Genomic DNA, 18,781 nt, shown 5'->3' with positions numbered 1-18,781 from the left:
AGACCGTCCAGACAGACCGTCCAGACAGACAATCCAGACAGACAATCCAGACAGACAATCCAGACAGACCATCCGGACAGACAATCCAGACAGACAATCCAGACAGACCATCCAGACAGACCATCCAGACAGACCATCCAGACAGACAATCCAGACAGACAATCCAGACAGACCATCCGGACAGACAATCCAGACAGACAATCCAGACAGACCATCCAGACAGACAATCCAGACAGACCATCCGGACAGACAATCCAGACAGACAATCCAGACAGACCATCCAGACAGACCATCCAGACAGACCATCCAGACAGACAATCCAGACAGACAATCCAGACAGACCATCCGGACAGACAATCCAGACAGACAATCCAGACAGACCATCCAGACAGACAATCCAGACAGACCATCCGGACAGACAATCCAGACAGACAATCCAGACAGACCATCCGGACAGACAATCCAGACAGACCATCCAGACAGACAATCCAGACAGACCATCCGGACAGACAATCCAGACAGACAATCCAGACAGACCATCCAGACAGACAATCCAGACAGACCATCCGGACAGACAATCCAGACAGACCATCCGGACAGACAATCCAGACAGACAATCCAGACAGACCATCCAGACAGACCATCCAGACAGACCATCCAGACAGACAATCCAGACAGACAATCCAGACAGACCATCCAGACAGACCATCCGGACAGACCATCCGGACAGACCGTCCAGACCGACCATCCGGACAGACCATCCAGACCGACCATCCGGACAGACCAGCCGGACAGACCGTCCGGACAGACCATCCAGACCGACCATCCAGACAGACCATCCAGACAGACCATCCGGACAGACCGTCCAGACCGACCATCCGGACAGACCGTCCAGACCGACCATCCGGACAGACCATCCAGACAGACCGTCCAGACCGACCATCCGGACAGACCAGCCGGACAGACCGTCCAGACCGACCATCCAGACAGACCATCCGGACAGACCGTCCAGACCGACCATCCGGACAGACCGTCCAGACAGACCATCCAGACAGACCATCCAGACAGACAATCCAGACAGACAATCCAGACAGACAATCCAGACAGACAATCCAGACAGACAATCCAGACAGACAATCCAGACAGACCATCCAGACAGACAATCCAGACAGACCATCCAGACAGACCATCCAGACAGACAATCCAGACAGACAATCCAGACAGACAATCCAGACAGACAATCCAGACAGACAATCCAGACAGACAATCCAGACAGACAATCCAGACAGACAATCCAGACAGACCATCCAGACAGACCATCCAGACAGACAATCCAGACAGACAATCCAGACAGACAATCCAGACAGACCATCCAGACAGACCATCCGGACAGACAATCCAGACAGACAATCCAGACAGACAATCCAGACAGACCATCCAGACAGACAATCCAGACAGACAATCCAGACAGACAATCCAGACAGACAATCCAGACAGACAATCCAGACCGACCATCCAGACAGACCATCCAGACAGACCATCCAGACAGACCATCCAGACAGATCGTCCAGACCGACCATCCGGACAGACAATCCAGACAGACCATCCAGACAGACAATCCAGACAGACCATCCAGACAGATCGTCCAGACAGACCATCCGGACAGACAATCCAGACAGACCATCCAGACAGACCATCCAGGCAGACCATCCGGACAGACAATCCAGACAGACAATCCAGACAGACCATCCAGACAGATCGTCCAGACCGACCATCCGGACAGACAATCCAGACAGACCATCCAGACAGACAATCCAGACAGACCATCCAGACAGATCGTCCAGACAGACCATCCAGACAGACAATCCAGACAGACAATCCAGACAGACAATCCAGACAGACAATCCAGACAGACCATCCAGACAGACAATCCAGACAGACAATCCAGACAGACCATCCAGACAGACCATCCAGACAGACAATCCAGACAGACCATCCAGACAGACCGTCCAGACAGACAATCCAGACAGACCATCCAGACAGACCATCCAGACAGACCATCCGGACAGACAATCCAGACAGACAATCCAGACAGACCATCCAGACAGACCATCCGGACAGACAATCCAGACAGACAATCCAGACAGACAATCCAGACAGACAATCCAGACAGACCATCCAGACCGACCATCCGGACAGACAATCCAGACAGACAATCCAGACAGACCATCCAGACAGACCATCCAGACAGACCGTCCAGACAGACAATCCAGACAGACCATCCAGACAGACCATCCAGACAGACAATCCAGACAGACAATCCAGACAGACAATCCAGACAGACAATCCAGACAGACCATCCAGACCGACCATCCGGACAGACAATCCAGACAGACAATCCAGACAGACCATCCAGACAGACCATCCAGACAGACCGTCCAGACAGACAATCCAGACAGACCATCCAGACCGACCATCCGGACAGACAATCCAGACAGACAATCCAGACAGACAATCCAGACAGACAATCCAGACAGACCATCCAGACCGACCATCCGGACAGACAATCCAGACAGACAATCCAGACAGACAATCCAGACAGACCATCCAGACAGACCATCCAGACCGACCATCCGGACAGACAATCCAGACAGACAATCCAGACAGACCATCCAGACAGACCATCCAGACCGACCATCCGGACAGACAATCCAGACAGACAATCCAGACAGACAATCCAGACAGACCATCCAGACCGACCATCCGGACAGACAATCCAGACAGACAATCCAGACAGACCATCCAGACAGACCATCCAGACCGACCATCCGGACAGACAATCCAGACAGACAATCCAGACAGACAATCCAGACAGACAATCCGGACAGACAATCCAGACAGACAATCCAGACAGACCATCCGGACAGACAATCCAGACAGACAATCCAGACAGACAATCCGGACAGACCATCCGGACAGACAATCCAGACAGACCATCCGGACAGACAATCCAGACAGACAATCCAGACAGACCATCCGGACAGACAATCCAGACCGACCATCCGGACAGACAATCCAGACAGACCATCCGGACAGACAATCCAGACAGACAATCCAGACAGACCATCCGGACAGACAATCCAGACAGACAATCCGGACAGACCATCCAGACAGACAATCCGGACAGACCATCCAGACAGACCATCCAGACAGACAATCCAGACAGACAATCCGGACAGACCATCCAGACAGATCGTCCAGACCGACCATCCGGACAGACAATCCAGACAGACCATCCAGACAGACAATCCAGACAGACCATCCAGACAGATCGTCCAGACAGACCATCCAGACAGACAATCCAGACAGACAATCCAGACAGACAATCCAGACAGACAATCCAGACAGACCATCCAGACAGACAATCCAGACAGACAATCCAGACAGACCATCCAGACAGACCATCCAGACAGACAATCCAGACAGACCATCCAGACAGACCGTCCAGACAGACAATCCAGACAGACCATCCAGACAGACCATCCAGACCGACCATCCGGACAGACAATCCAGACAGACAATCCAGACAGACCATCCAGACAGACCATCCGGACAGACAATCCAGACAGACAATCCAGACAGACAATCCAGACAGACAATCCAGACAGACCATCCAGACCGACCATCCGGACAGACAATCCAGACAGACAATCCAGACAGACCATCCAGACAGACCATCCAGACAGACCGTCCAGACAGACAATCCAGACAGACCATCCAGACAGACCATCCAGACAGACAATCCAGACAGACAATCCAGACAGACAATCCAGACAGACAATCCAGACAGACCATCCAGACCGACCATCCGGACAGACAATCCAGACAGACAATCCAGACAGACCGTCCAGACAGACAATCCAGACAGACCATCCAGACCGACCATCCGGACAGACAATCCAGACAGACAATCCAGACAGACAATCCAGACAGACCATCCAGACCGACCATCCGGACAGACAATCCAGACAGACAATCCAGACAGACAATCCAGACAGACCATCCAGACAGACCATCCAGACCGACCATCCGGACAGACAATCCAGACAGACAATCCAGACAGACAATCCAGACAGACCATCCAGACCGACCATCCGGACAGACAATCCAGACAGACAATCCAGACAGACAATCCAGACAGACCATCCAGACAGACCATCCAGACCGACCATCCGGACAGACAATCCAGACAGACAATCCAGACAGACCATCCAGACAGACCATCCAGACCGACCATCCGGACAGACAATCCAGACAGACAATCCAGACAGACAATCCAGACAGACCATCCAGACCGACCATCCGGACAGACAATCCAGACAGACAATCCAGACAGACCATCCAGACAGACCATCCAGACCGACCATCCGGACAGACAATCCAGACAGACAATCCAGACAGACAATCCAGACAGACAATCCGGACAGACAATCCAGACAGACAATCCAGACAGACCATCCGGACAGACAATCCAGACAGACAATCCAGACAGACAATCCGGACAGACCATCCGGACAGACAATCCAGACAGACCATCCGGACAGACAATCCAGACAGACAATCCAGACAGACCATCCGGACAGACAATCCAGACCGACCATCCGGACAGACAATCCAGACAGACCATCCGGACAGACAATCCAGACAGACAATCCAGACAGACCATCCGGACAGACAATCCAGACAGACAATCCGGACAGACCATCCAGACAGACAATCCGGACAGACCATCCAGACAGACCATCCAGACAGACAATCCAGACAGACAATCCGGACAGACCATCCAGACAGACAATCCGGACAGACCATCCAGACAGACCATCCAGACAGACAATCCAGACAGACCATCCGGACAGACAATCCAGACAGACAATCCGGACAGACCATCCAGACAGACAATCCGGACAGACCATCCAGACAGACCATCCAGACAGACCATCCGGACAGACAATCCGGACAGACCATCCAGACAGACCATCCGGACAGACAATCCAGACAGACCATCCAGACAGACCATCCGGACAGACAATCCGGACAGACCATCCAGACAGACCATCCGGACAGACAATCCAGACAGACAATCCGGACAGACCATCCAGACAGACAATCCGGACAGACCATCCAGACAGACCATCCAGACAGACCATCCAGACAGACAATCCAGACAGACAATCCAGACAGACAATCCAGACAGACCATCCAGACAGACAATCCGGACAGACCATCCAGACAGACCATCCAGACAGACCATCCAGACAGACCATCCAGACAGATCGTCCAGACCGACCATCCAGACAGACCATCCAGACAGACAATCCGGACAGACAATCCAGACAGACCATCCAGACAGACAATCCAGACAGACAATCCAGACAGACCATCCAGACAGACCATCCAGACAGACCATCCAGACAGATCGTCCAGACCGACCATCCAGACAGACCATCCAGACAGACAATCCGGACAGACAATCCAGACAGACCATCCAGACAGACAATCCAGACAGACAATCCAGACAGACCATCCAGACAGACCATCCAGACAGACCATCCAGACAGACCATCCAGACAGACCATCCAGACAGACCATCCAGACAGACAATCCAGACAGACAATCCAGACAGACCATCCAGACAGACAATCCAGACAGACAATCCAGACAGACCATCCAGACAGACCATCCAGACAGACCATCCAGACAGACCATCCAGACAGACCATCCAGACAGACAATCCAGACAGACAATCCAGACCGACCATCCGGACAGACAATCCAGACAGACCATCCAGACAGACAATCCAGACAGACCATCCAGACAGATCGTCCAGACAGACCATCCGGACAGACAATCCAGACAGACCATCCAGACAGACCATCCAGACAGACCATCCGGACAGACAATCCAGACAGACAATCCAGACAGACCATCCAGACAGATCGTCCAGACCGACCATCCGGACAGACAATCCAGACAGACCATCCAGACAGACCATCCAGACAGACCATCCAGACAGACCATCCAGACAGACAATCCAGACAGACCATCCAGACAGATCGTCCAGACAGACCATCCAGACAGACAATCCAGACAGACAATCCAGACAGACAATCCAGACAGACAATCCAGACAGACCATCCAGACAGACAATCCAGACAGACAATCCAGACAGACCATCCAGACAGACCATCCAGACAGACAATCCAGACAGACCATCCAGACAGACCGTCCAGACAGACAATCCAGACAGACCATCCAGACCGACCATCCGGACAGACAATCCAGACAGACAATCCAGACAGACCATCCAGACAGACCATCCGGACAGACAATCCAGACAGACAATCCAGACAGACAATCCAGACAGACAATCCAGACAGACCATCCAGACCGACCATCCGGACAGACAATCCAGACAGACAATCCAGACAGACCATCCAGACAGACCATCCAGACAGACCGTCCAGACAGACAATCCAGACAGACCATCCAGACAGACCATCCAGACAGACAATCCAGACAGACAATCCAGACAGACAATCCAGACAGACAATCCAGACAGACCATCCAGACCGACCATCCGGACAGACAATCCAGACAGACAATCCAGACAGACCATCCAGACAGACCATCCAGACAGACCGTCCAGACAGACAATCCAGACAGACCATCCAGACCGACCATCCGGACAGACAATCCAGACAGACAATCCAGACAGACAATCCAGACAGACAATCCAGACAGACCATCCAGACCGACCATCCGGACAGACAATCCAGACAGACAATCCAGACAGACAATCCAGACAGACCATCCAGACAGACCATCCAGACCGACCATCCGGACAGACAATCCAGACAGACAATCCAGACAGACCATCCAGACAGACCATCCAGACCGACCATCCGGACAGACAATCCAGACAGACAATCCAGACAGACAATCCAGACAGACCATCCAGACCGACCATCCGGACAGACAATCCAGACAGACAATCCAGACAGACCATCCAGACAGACCATCCAGACCGACCATCCGGACAGACAATCCAGACAGACAATCCAGACAGACAATCCAGACAGACAATCCGGACAGACAATCCAGACAGACAATCCAGACAGACCATCCGGACAGACAATCCAGACAGACAATCCAGACAGACAATCCGGACAGACCATCCGGACAGACAATCCAGACAGACCATCCGGACAGACAATCCAGACAGACAATCCAGACAGACCATCCGGACAGACAATCCAGACCGACCATCCGGACAGACAATCCAGACAGACCATCCGGACAGACAATCCAGACAGACAATCCAGACAGACCATCCGGACAGACAATCCAGACAGACAATCCGGACAGACCATCCAGACAGACAATCCGGACAGACCATCCAGACAGACCATCCAGACAGACAATCCAGACAGACAATCCGGACAGACCATCCAGACAGATCGTCCAGACCGACCATCCGGACAGACAATCCAGACAGACCATCCAGACAGACAATCCAGACAGACCATCCAGACAGATCGTCCAGACAGACCATCCAGACAGACAATCCAGACAGACAATCCAGACAGACAATCCAGACAGACAATCCAGACAGACCATCCAGACAGACAATCCAGACAGACAATCCAGACAGACCATCCAGACAGACCATCCAGACAGACAATCCAGACAGACCATCCAGACAGACCGTCCAGACAGACAATCCAGACAGACCATCCAGACAGACCATCCAGACCGACCATCCGGACAGACAATCCAGACAGACAATCCAGACAGACCATCCAGACAGACCATCCGGACAGACAATCCAGACAGACAATCCAGACAGACAATCCAGACAGACAATCCAGACAGACCATCCAGACCGACCATCCGGACAGACAATCCAGACAGACAATCCAGACAGACCATCCAGACAGACCATCCAGACAGACCGTCCAGACAGACAATCCAGACAGACCATCCAGACAGACCATCCAGACAGACAATCCAGACAGACAATCCAGACAGACAATCCAGACAGACAATCCAGACAGACCATCCAGACCGACCATCCGGACAGACAATCCAGACAGACAATCCAGACAGACCGTCCAGACAGACAATCCAGACAGACCATCCAGACCGACCATCCGGACAGACAATCCAGACAGACAATCCAGACAGACAATCCAGACAGACCATCCAGACCGACCATCCGGACAGACAATCCAGACAGACAATCCAGACAGACAATCCAGACAGACCATCCAGACAGACCATCCAGACCGACCATCCGGACAGACAATCCAGACAGACAATCCAGACAGACAATCCAGACAGACCATCCAGACCGACCATCCGGACAGACAATCCAGACAGACAATCCAGACAGACAATCCAGACAGACCATCCAGACAGACCATCCAGACCGACCATCCGGACAGACAATCCAGACAGACAATCCAGACAGACCATCCAGACAGACCATCCAGACCGACCATCCGGACAGACAATCCAGACAGACAATCCAGACAGACAATCCAGACAGACCATCCAGACCGACCATCCGGACAGACAATCCAGACAGACAATCCAGACAGACCATCCAGACAGACCATCCAGACCGACCATCCGGACAGACAATCCAGACAGACAATCCAGACAGACAATCCAGACAGACAATCCGGACAGACAATCCAGACAGACAATCCAGACAGACCATCCGGACAGACAATCCAGACAGACAATCCAGACAGACAATCCGGACAGACCATCCGGACAGACAATCCAGACAGACCATCCGGACAGACAATCCAGACAGACAATCCAGACAGACCATCCGGACAGACAATCCAGACCGACCATCCGGACAGACAATCCAGACAGACCATCCGGACAGACAATCCAGACAGACAATCCAGACAGACCATCCGGACAGACAATCCAGACAGACAATCCGGACAGACCATCCAGACAGACAATCCGGACAGACCATCCAGACAGACCATCCAGACAGACAATCCAGACAGACAATCCGGACAGACCATCCAGACAGACAATCCGGACAGACCATCCAGACAGACCATCCAGACAGACAATCCAGACAGACCATCCGGACAGACAATCCAGACAGACAATCCGGACAGACCATCCAGACAGACAATCCGGACAGACCATCCAGACAGACCATCCAGACAGACCATCCGGACAGACAATCCAGACAGACCATCCGGACAGACAATCCAGACAGACAATCCGGACAGACCATCCGGACAGACAATCCAGACAGACAATCCGGACAGACCATCCAGACAGACCATCCAGACAGACCGTCCAGACAGACCGTCCAGACAGACCGTCCAGACAGACAATCCAGACAGACAATCCAGACAGACAATCCAGACAGACCATCCAGACAGACAATCCGGACAGACCATCCAGACAGACCATCCAGACAGACCATCCAGACAGACAATCCGGACAGACCATCCAGACAGACCATCCAGACAGACCATCCAGACAGACAATCCAGACAGACAATCCAGACAGACAATCCAGACAGACCATCCAGACAGACAATCCGGACAGACCATCCAGACAGACCATCCAGACAGACCATCCAGACAGACCATCCAGACAGATCGTCCAGACCGACCATCCAGACAGACCATCCAGACAGACAATCCGGACAGACAATCCAGACAGACCATCCAGACAGACAATCCAGACAGACAATCCAGACAGACCATCCAGACAGACCATCCAGACAGACCATCCAGACAGATCGTCCAGACAGACCATCCAGACAGACCATCCAGACAGACCATCCAGACAGACCATCCAGACAGACCATCCAGACAGACCATCCAGACAGACAATCCAGACAGACAATCCAGACAGACCATCCAGACAGACAATCCAGACAGACAATCCAGACAGACCATCCAGACAGACCATCCAGACAGACCATCCAGACAGACCATCCAGACAGACCATCCAGACAGACAATCCAGACAGACAATCCAGACAGACAATCCAGACAGACCATCCAGACAGACAATCCAGACAGACCATCCAGACAGACCATCCAGACAGACCGTCCAGACAGACCATCCAGACAGACAATCCAGACAGACCATCCAGACCGACCATCCGGACAGACCGTCCGGACAGACCATCCAGACCGACCATCCGGACAGACCATCCAGACAGACCATCCAGACAGACCATCCAGACAGACCATCCGGACAGACCGTCCAGACCGACCATCCGGACAGACCATCCAGACCGACCATCCGGACAGACAATCCAGACAGACAATCCAGACAGACAATCCAGACAGACAATCCAGACAGACAATCCAGACAGACAATCCAGACAGACCATCCAGACCGACCATCCGGACAGACAATCCAGACAGACCATCCAGACAGACAATCCAGACAGACAATCCAGACAGACAATCCAGACAGACAATCCAGACAGACCATCCAGACAGACCGTCCAGACAGACCATCCAGACAGACCATCCAGACAGACCATCCAGACAGACAATCCAGACAGACAATCCAGACAGACAATCCAGACAGACCATCCAGACAGACCATCCAGACAGACCATCCAGACAGACCATCCAGACAGACCATCCAGACAGACAATCCAGACAGACAATCCAGACAGACAATCCAGACAGACAATCCAGACAGACAATCCAGACAGACAATCCAGACAGACCATCCAGACCGACCATCCGGACAGACAATCCAGACAGACCATCCAGACAGACCATCCAGACAGACAATCCAGACAGACAATCCAGACAGACAATCCAGACAGACAATCCAGACAGACCATCCAGACAGACCGTCCAGACAGACCATCCAGACAGACCATCCAGACAGACCATCCAGACAGACAATCCAGACAGACAATCCAGACAGACCATCCAGACCGACCATCCGGACAGACCATCCGGACCGACCATCCGGACAGACCATCCAGACAGACCATCCGGACAGACCGTCCAGACCGACCATCCGGACAGACCATCCAGACCGACCATCCGGACAGACCAGCCGGACAGACCGTCCGGACAGACCGTCCAGACAGACCATCCAGACAGACAATCCAGACAGACAATCCAGACAGACAATCCAGACAGACCATCTGGACAGACCATCCAGACCGACCATCCGGACAGACCATCCAGACAGACCATCCGGACAGACCAGCCGGACAGACCGTCCGGACAGACCGTCCAGACAGACCATCCAGACAGACCGTCCAGACAGACCATCCGGACAGACCATCCAGACCGACCATCCGGACAGACCGTCCAGACCGACCATCCAGACAGACCATCCAGACAGACCATCCGGACAGACCATCCGGACAGACCATCCAGACCGACCATCCGGACAGACCGTCCAGACCGACCATCCAGACAGATCGTCCAGACAGACAATCCAGACAGACCATCCGGACAGACCATTCAGACAGACTGTCCAGACAGACCAACCGTCCAGACTGACTGTCCAAACAGACTATCCAGACAAGCATCCAGACTGACCATCCAGACCGGCCGTCCAGACCGACAGTCCAGACTGACCGTCCGGACAGACCGACTGGGCAGACTGACCAGACAGACCATTCAGACAGGCTATACATACAAGCCATCCATACAGACTGCCCTGACAGAGCATTCAAACAGACCATCCCTACAGATGGTTCAGATGGACCATTCAGACAGGCCATCCATACAGACCGATCAGACAGGCTATCCAGAGAGCCCATCCATACAGGCCACCCAGACAGACCATCCAGGCAGACCGTCCAGACAGACCATCTAGATAGGCCGTCCAGACATGACGTCCAGACATGCCGTCCAGACAGACCGTCCAGACAAACAGACCACTATCTTTTGGCTTAACCAATCAAGCACCATGTGCATCACTAGTAAATAGATTCACATAATCAAACACAGAATAACTGAACACTACATCTAGCTGCCTCATAATTCTATACACCTCAATTATGTCACCCCTCAGTCTCCTCTGTTCCACGACAAACAACTCCAGCCTATCTAATCTTTCCTCATAGTTAAAATACTCCAGTTCTGGCAATATCCTTGTAGCTCTCCTATGCACCATCTCCACTGCTATCCCGTCTGTTCTGCAATGTGGTGACCAAGACTTTATGCATTAGTTGACTCATGTTTTACACAGTTCCAGAATCATTCCCGTTCTTGTGTTCTGTGCCTTGGCTAAATAAGAATCGTAGGTGAACACAGAGACACAATGGGTGCTAACTTCCTCTGCAGAATGTATTGAAATGGGTACAAAAATAACCTCAGAGTGGAATGTCAAGTAAGCCCAAAGCGTTTTGACCACTGGAGTGCTGTGCAGTTGTTAGAACCCACCTGTCTTTGTAACCACGAATGACTTTCTGAATCATCAAGGCCTTTGCTGTCAAAATTCTGTCTCGTTCAAGCTCCAGGGTCAAATGGTCATTCTCCTGCAAAGGAAGCAAAACATTTAGGCTCTGTGCAGCAGAGAGCTTATCCCCACAGGGCTGGGGAGGTGAGGAGCGAATCAGCAGGGATATTGCTGTAGATACATGAGGTCAAGGGTTCTGCAAAGTATGCTGTGTTCTATCCGACCGGAAGGAAAATAACTCTCCTTGTGCCTCAGGGTCACCTCCCGCCTTCACTAAACCCACGGAAGTCAGGAGGTGAGAATGGGAAAGTTTTATTCTGAACACCTACAGAGGCTAGAGTAAGTTCAGAAAATATTCATGGTGAATATGATCAATCTCTTTCCAATACTTCTGCATTTTATGTGGGAAGGTGCTGGTGTAGCGGTAATGTCACTGGACTAGTGATGCAGAGACCTACTTTTCTGGGGCAGAGGTGTAACACCTACCCCTTTACCTCCTCCCTCCTCACCATCCAAGGCCCCAACACTCCTTCCAGGGGCAGCAGTAATTTACTCGCACACTGGGGAGACCAGGCACAGAGTGGGTGATCGTTTTGCAGAACACCTCCGCTCAGTCCGCAAGCATGACCCTGACCTTCCGCTTGCTTGCCATTTATTGAAACCTGCTCTTGCGCGCACATGTCTGTACTTGGCCTGTTACAATGTTGCAGTGAAGCCAGATACAAGCTTTAGGAACAGCATCTCATCTTCCAGTCAGGCAATTCACAGCCTTCTGGATTCAACATTGAGTTCATCAACTTAAGACCATGAGCTCTTTTGACCATTTTGATTGCCCCCCTGCTTCCCGCCCATGCACCCCACCCTACACACTTCCAAGTGCCAGCCATATCTTATTATCATGCACCAACTCTTTTCCTGCCATTAACATATTCTGCTATTCTGCTTTCAGGCAGTGCTGACCTTCATTTCGCTATTAACACTGGCTTTAGTCTTTAATACTAGTCATTACCACACCCTTTTCTCTTGTTCCATGACTCCTTTGTCATCTCCAACCTATCCCTGACCTTCTACTTTTCTCCTCATAACCTCCCCACTTTTTCAACAGCATAAAACACTTCACATTTCCACTTCTCTCCAGTTTTCACGAAGAGTCGTTAACCCTCCACAGATGCTGCAGACCTGCTGAGTTTTTCCAACATTTTCTGTTTTTATTCATAATGCTCTGGGGACACAAGTTCAAGTCCCACCACGGCAGCTGGTGGAATTTAAATTCAATTAATAAATCTGGAATTGAAAGCTAATTTCATTATGGTGACCATGAAACTGCCATCGATTGTTGTTAAAACCCCATTGTTGTTAAAAACAGCAAGAGCTGTTTAGCACAGGGCTAAATCGCTGGCTTTGAAAGCAGACAAGGCAGGCCAGCAGCATGGTTTAATTCCCGTAACAGCCTCCCTGAACAGGCGCCAGAATGTGGCGACTAGGGGCTTTTCACAGTAACTTCATTTGAAGCCTACTTGTGACAATAAGCGATTTTCATTTCATTTCATTTTCATTTCATTTCATCTGGTTCACTAATGTCCCGTTAGGGAAGGAAATCTGTTGTCCTTACCTGGCCTGGCCGACATGTGACTCTAGACCCACAACAATCTGGGTGAGTCTAGATCCACAACACTGTGGTTGACTCTTACCTGCCCTCCGTCCCTGTGGATGTACCTACACCTCAGGGGCTACAACGGTTCAAGAAGACAGCTCACCACCACCTTCTCAAGGGCAACTAGGGATGGGCAATAAACGCTGGCCTGGCCAGTGACACACACATCCCAAGAAATAATATATATTTTTTTAAGTCATTGGTTTGCATGTGGTGTAAACGTTTGCCAGTAAAAATGAGAGATTTTAACCTCCTCCCGTGCAAGGCGTTGGCCTTGAGCTAACACAGCCTAGTACCCAGTTAATGCTCAGTGGGTAGCTAAGGGTTACACAACATCAACCCAATTTTAAATTTACCAGGTATTTTTTGACCGCTGCAAAGATTTGAAGTCGCACCATGTAATGAAAAATTGGATAAATATGACATTTAAAACATGAAAGTAACACTGAGAATGCCTGAGACTTTTATTAAAAGGGAGATGTCCCACAAGGGGTTAACAGCAGCAGCTTGTTTGAAATGCAGACAGCTTCACAGACGGGAAGGAAAACAGCTAGGAACAATTCATTCTGATTTACAAGTTAAAAAAGTCATTTGATCGACTCAAATTCTTAAGTTATATGAAAGGGAACATTATTTCACAATTCTTTAAGCAATGAATTATTTTATTGAACAATTAAGAAGAGCAGCCAGAATCTAAGGTTTAAAATAAGGGACAACTGTTCAGCGTGAAAACTTGCTGACGCCAGTAATAAGATGAGACAACTGATTTACAAATAAAGAAACCCATAAGGTGACAAGGTTACACTATAACATACACCATTTTGACATTAAAACCTTTTAGAAAATGGCCAAGCTAGATAAGGATAGAGTCAAAGGGGGCAACCTGAACATGACATCAGCTTGACCCAAAAATGACCTGGGTGAGACTGAAAGAATCATTAAAAAAGACATAAATCTGAAAGGATACTGACGAAGACACAGACAAATTTATTACAAGTCAAGCAAAGTGAAAAAGTTCAAAGTAAGTATGGCTGTCGTGTTATGTACTCTGGGATAACACAGGCTGCAACTGGATGCAGCTTTAACCAAAAGATACTCCAGACCTTGAAGTTAGTTCAATCTGATTTATTGAACCAGTAGCACAGTTAGCACAGTTCTCTATGAGTTCAACTCTCAAACCCCGGTGGAGGAGCTCAAGGGCAGATGGGAGGAGGAGCTAGGTGAGGAGTTGGCAGTGGGTCCGTGGGCAGAGGTCCTGGGCAGGGTTAATTCCTCCTCATCATGTGCCAGGCTCAGTCTAATTCAATTTAAGATGGTCCACCGGGCACACATAACGGCAGCAAGAATGAGCAAGTTTTTTGGGGTGGAAGACAGTTGTATGAGGTGCAAGGGCAGCCCTGCAAACCATGTCCACATGTTTTGGGCATGCCCGGAGCTTAGAGAGTTCTGGCAGGGGTTCGCGAGGGCAATGTCCAAGGTGTTTAACACACAGGTGGTGCCGAGTCCAGAGATAGCGATCTTTGGAGTGTCAGAAGACCCGGGAGTTCAGGGGGCGAAAGAGGCCGACCTCTTGGCCTTTGCCTCCCTGGTAGCCCGGAGACGGATTTTATTAATGTGGAGGGACTCAAAGCCCCCGAGTGTAGAGATTTGGGTTAACGACATGGCTGGGTTTCTCAGCCTTGAGAAAATAAAGTTTGCCTTAAGCGGGTCTACGCTGGGGTTCTCTCGGAGGTGGCAGCCGTTCGTCGACTTTCCCGGGGAAAATGAAAATGTCAGCAGCAGCAGCAATCCGTGAGTGCTTCATTGGGATGGTGTGGGAAGACTGAGTCGCGTGGGGTAATGTCTATTTAATTGTTATTGTATATTCTCTTTTTGCACTATGTTAATGTTCACTCTAGTTTGTTTTGTTATTATTGTTACCACTGTTTTATTATGACAAATTCTGCAAAAGCTTAATAAAAATACTTTTTAAAAAACAAATGAGTTCGACTCTCGGCTAACCTAAGTGTGGTTGCTCTGTCTGACTGAACCAGACTAGCTCTTAGCCACGTGCTGGAGGTGTGATACTGTACATACACCTTGACTCACTCTGTGGATGTTCATCAGTGGAAAGAGGCGGAATGTTAGTGCCTCGTGCCTTTCATAGTGAGATACTACCCCTGAGTGTCCTACCTGCTCATTGGTCATGTCCTGTTCTCGGTGTTCATTATCTGCATGTCTGCATATCTTGACAATGGTGAGCTGGTGGAATGAAGCCGCGCTGTTGCAAAGGTGCCATGCTTCTAACAGATAGAAACTAGTCAGGCTCAAGTAGCAGAAGGGAGTCGGCTGTAAAGGTCAAGCTGCACAAATTGCTATAAAAACTCTGAAAAGTGAGCAGAAAGGCAGAATCTTCCTCGATGATGGGACAAGCAACATCTGAAGACCGAGCAACCCAGAGAAGCGAACAGAAGACCAAAAGTTAAAGAAAAACGATTGACAAGATAGACTTGAAAGTCTTGCAACTGGTCCGAACAAGAAAAGCTCTTTTTTACCTTTCTGTAAAAGTAGTTTTTATCTTTTAACTTGAAAATAAAGTTGAGTTTAAATTGATAACCTGAAAGAGTGGTTATTATTATTATTAGAAAGTTTACTTTACTCTACTTAGCAAGCCGGACATGTGTGTAAGTTACTAAGTGGTAAGTAGATAAAATTCTTCTATGAAGATATGGATTATGCCGGGGGATAACTTGAAACACTAGTTTGATCTGAATAGCACCCACCTAAGTCTGCATATGAGTCAGGGAGTGAGGATCCCTGCTCACCATTTAGAATATCTTGACTTTTTTTGGTATAGGGGAATTCTAAGAATAGTGGTGAGGTTTTTACTTCAACCATCATTTATCGTTTATCTACTTGTAAAATCGGTCAATTACAAACATTTAAAATAATTCCGCACGGGTCCAGGACATCACCCCTGAATCCACCAATTCAATACACTAACTGGGCAAACACTGATCCCGAGGCAGCAACACATCCTGGTATAACAGCCTCTGACCTCTTTCCCAGGATCACTTTTCTTTAAACCATGTTTGCCACAGCTCAGTGGCTAGGATCCTCACCTCTGACCAGAAGGTTATGAGATCAGACCCTCACTCCAGAGATGCAATCTAGGCAGTGCAATACTTAGGGAGTGCTGCACTGCCAGAGGTACTATCTTTCAGAAGAAGCATTAAACCGAGGCCCTGTCATTCTCTCAGGGGATGTAAGCGATCCCATGGTGCTATTTTGAAGCAGAGCAGGGGAGTTATGCATGGGTTTCCTCCGGGTGCTCCAGTTTCCTTCCACAGTCCAAAGATGGGCAGATTAGGTGGATTAGCCATGATAAATTGCCCTTCGTGTCCAAAAAGGTTGCATGGGGCTACTGGGTTACAGGGATAGGTTTGATACGTGGGCTTGAGTAGGGTGCTCTTTCCAAGGGCCGGTGCAGACTCGATGGGATGAATGGCCTCCTTCTGCATTGTAAATTCTATGATTCTATGAGTTATTCCCGGCGTACTGGCCAGTATTTATCCCTCAACCATTCTCCGGTCATTATCGTATTGCTGGGGGTGGCACGGTGGTGCAGTGGTGAGCACTGCTGCCTCTCGGCACCGAGGACCTTGGTTCAATCCCAGCCCCAGGTCATTGTCCATGTGGACTTTGCACATTCTCCCCATGTCTGCGTGGGTCTCATCCCCACAACCGAAAGATGTGCAGGGCAGGTGGATTGGCCACGCTAAATTGCCCCTTAATTGGAATTTTATTTTTTAATTATCGCATTGCTGTTTGTGGGATCGTACTGTGCACAGATTGGCTGCCACGTTTCTTACACTACAACAGTGACTACATTACATTTCTAAAGTTCTTCACAGGCTCTAAAGGGATCTGAGGTCAGGAGTGGTGCTATATCTTCTTTCTTTCTCTGTTTTTCTGTGATCCAAGAATGTGGAACACCCAATGTCAGGACCCCCAACGTTCGGACCCTCAATCCTTGGCCCTACCCTCTCCTAGCAATTGAGTGTGTGTGAAGGTCTGCCCTCACCAATGGCCATGCTGTTCCCAGGCTCCAGGTCCTCGATGCCTGTCCAGGGTCTGGAGTAGCTGCACTTCGCTGAGCTTGTGGTCTTTTGCTTGTTTGCTGATGAAGTTACAGCAGAGGTCTACTGGACCAGCCCCACTGTAACTCAGCCAGGGATTACATTTTGTGTGATTTAATGACCTAATGTACTTTTAGACTTGCAGCTTAGAAGATTTATATAGATCGGAACAGCCCATAATTTCAAATGTTCAAAATAATGCACTCAAAACAGAAACATTCTCAGGGATTTTGGGGATCATCCCTTTCCCCCACGCACCCTCCAACCCACACCCAAGAAATAAAGGAGAGAGGTGGGAGAGAGGACGGAAGGGGAGAGAGGGGAAGATGAGATGCAGGGAGGGGAGCGGAGGGGAAACGGGAGGGGAGGGGCAGGATAAGTGAGGTGAGGGGCAGAGAGGGGAGGGGGAGGGCAGGATAGATGAGGGGCAGGGTAGGTGGAAGGAGGGGGAACGGGGAGAGCAAAGAGAGAAGTGGGAAAGTGGTGAGAAGGGGGAAGGGTGAGAAAACAGGAGG

The 18,781-nt window shown here is 50.1% G+C and overlaps 1 protein-coding gene across 1 annotated transcript in view; it reads right to left on the bottom strand.

Moving 5' to 3' along the window:
* Window positions 1-18,781, bottom strand: part of LOC140390031 (unconventional myosin-VIIa-like) — a 251,412-nt gene that overhangs the window by 128,665 nt on the left and 103,966 nt on the right. The window contains exon 18 of the mRNA XM_072474875.1: window positions 12,479-12,573. Coding sequence (XP_072330976.1) covers window positions 12,479-12,573 — 95 coding nt within the window. The remainder of the gene's footprint in view (window positions 1-12,478; window positions 12,574-18,781) is intronic.

The sequence above is a fragment of the Scyliorhinus torazame genome, chromosome 14 (assembly GCF_047496885.1).
Source record: "Scyliorhinus torazame isolate Kashiwa2021f chromosome 14, sScyTor2.1, whole genome shotgun sequence".
Taxonomy (NCBI): Eukaryota; Metazoa; Chordata; class Chondrichthyes; order Carcharhiniformes; family Scyliorhinidae; genus Scyliorhinus; species Scyliorhinus torazame.
This window is presented reverse-complemented; position numbering and strand designations above follow the sequence as displayed.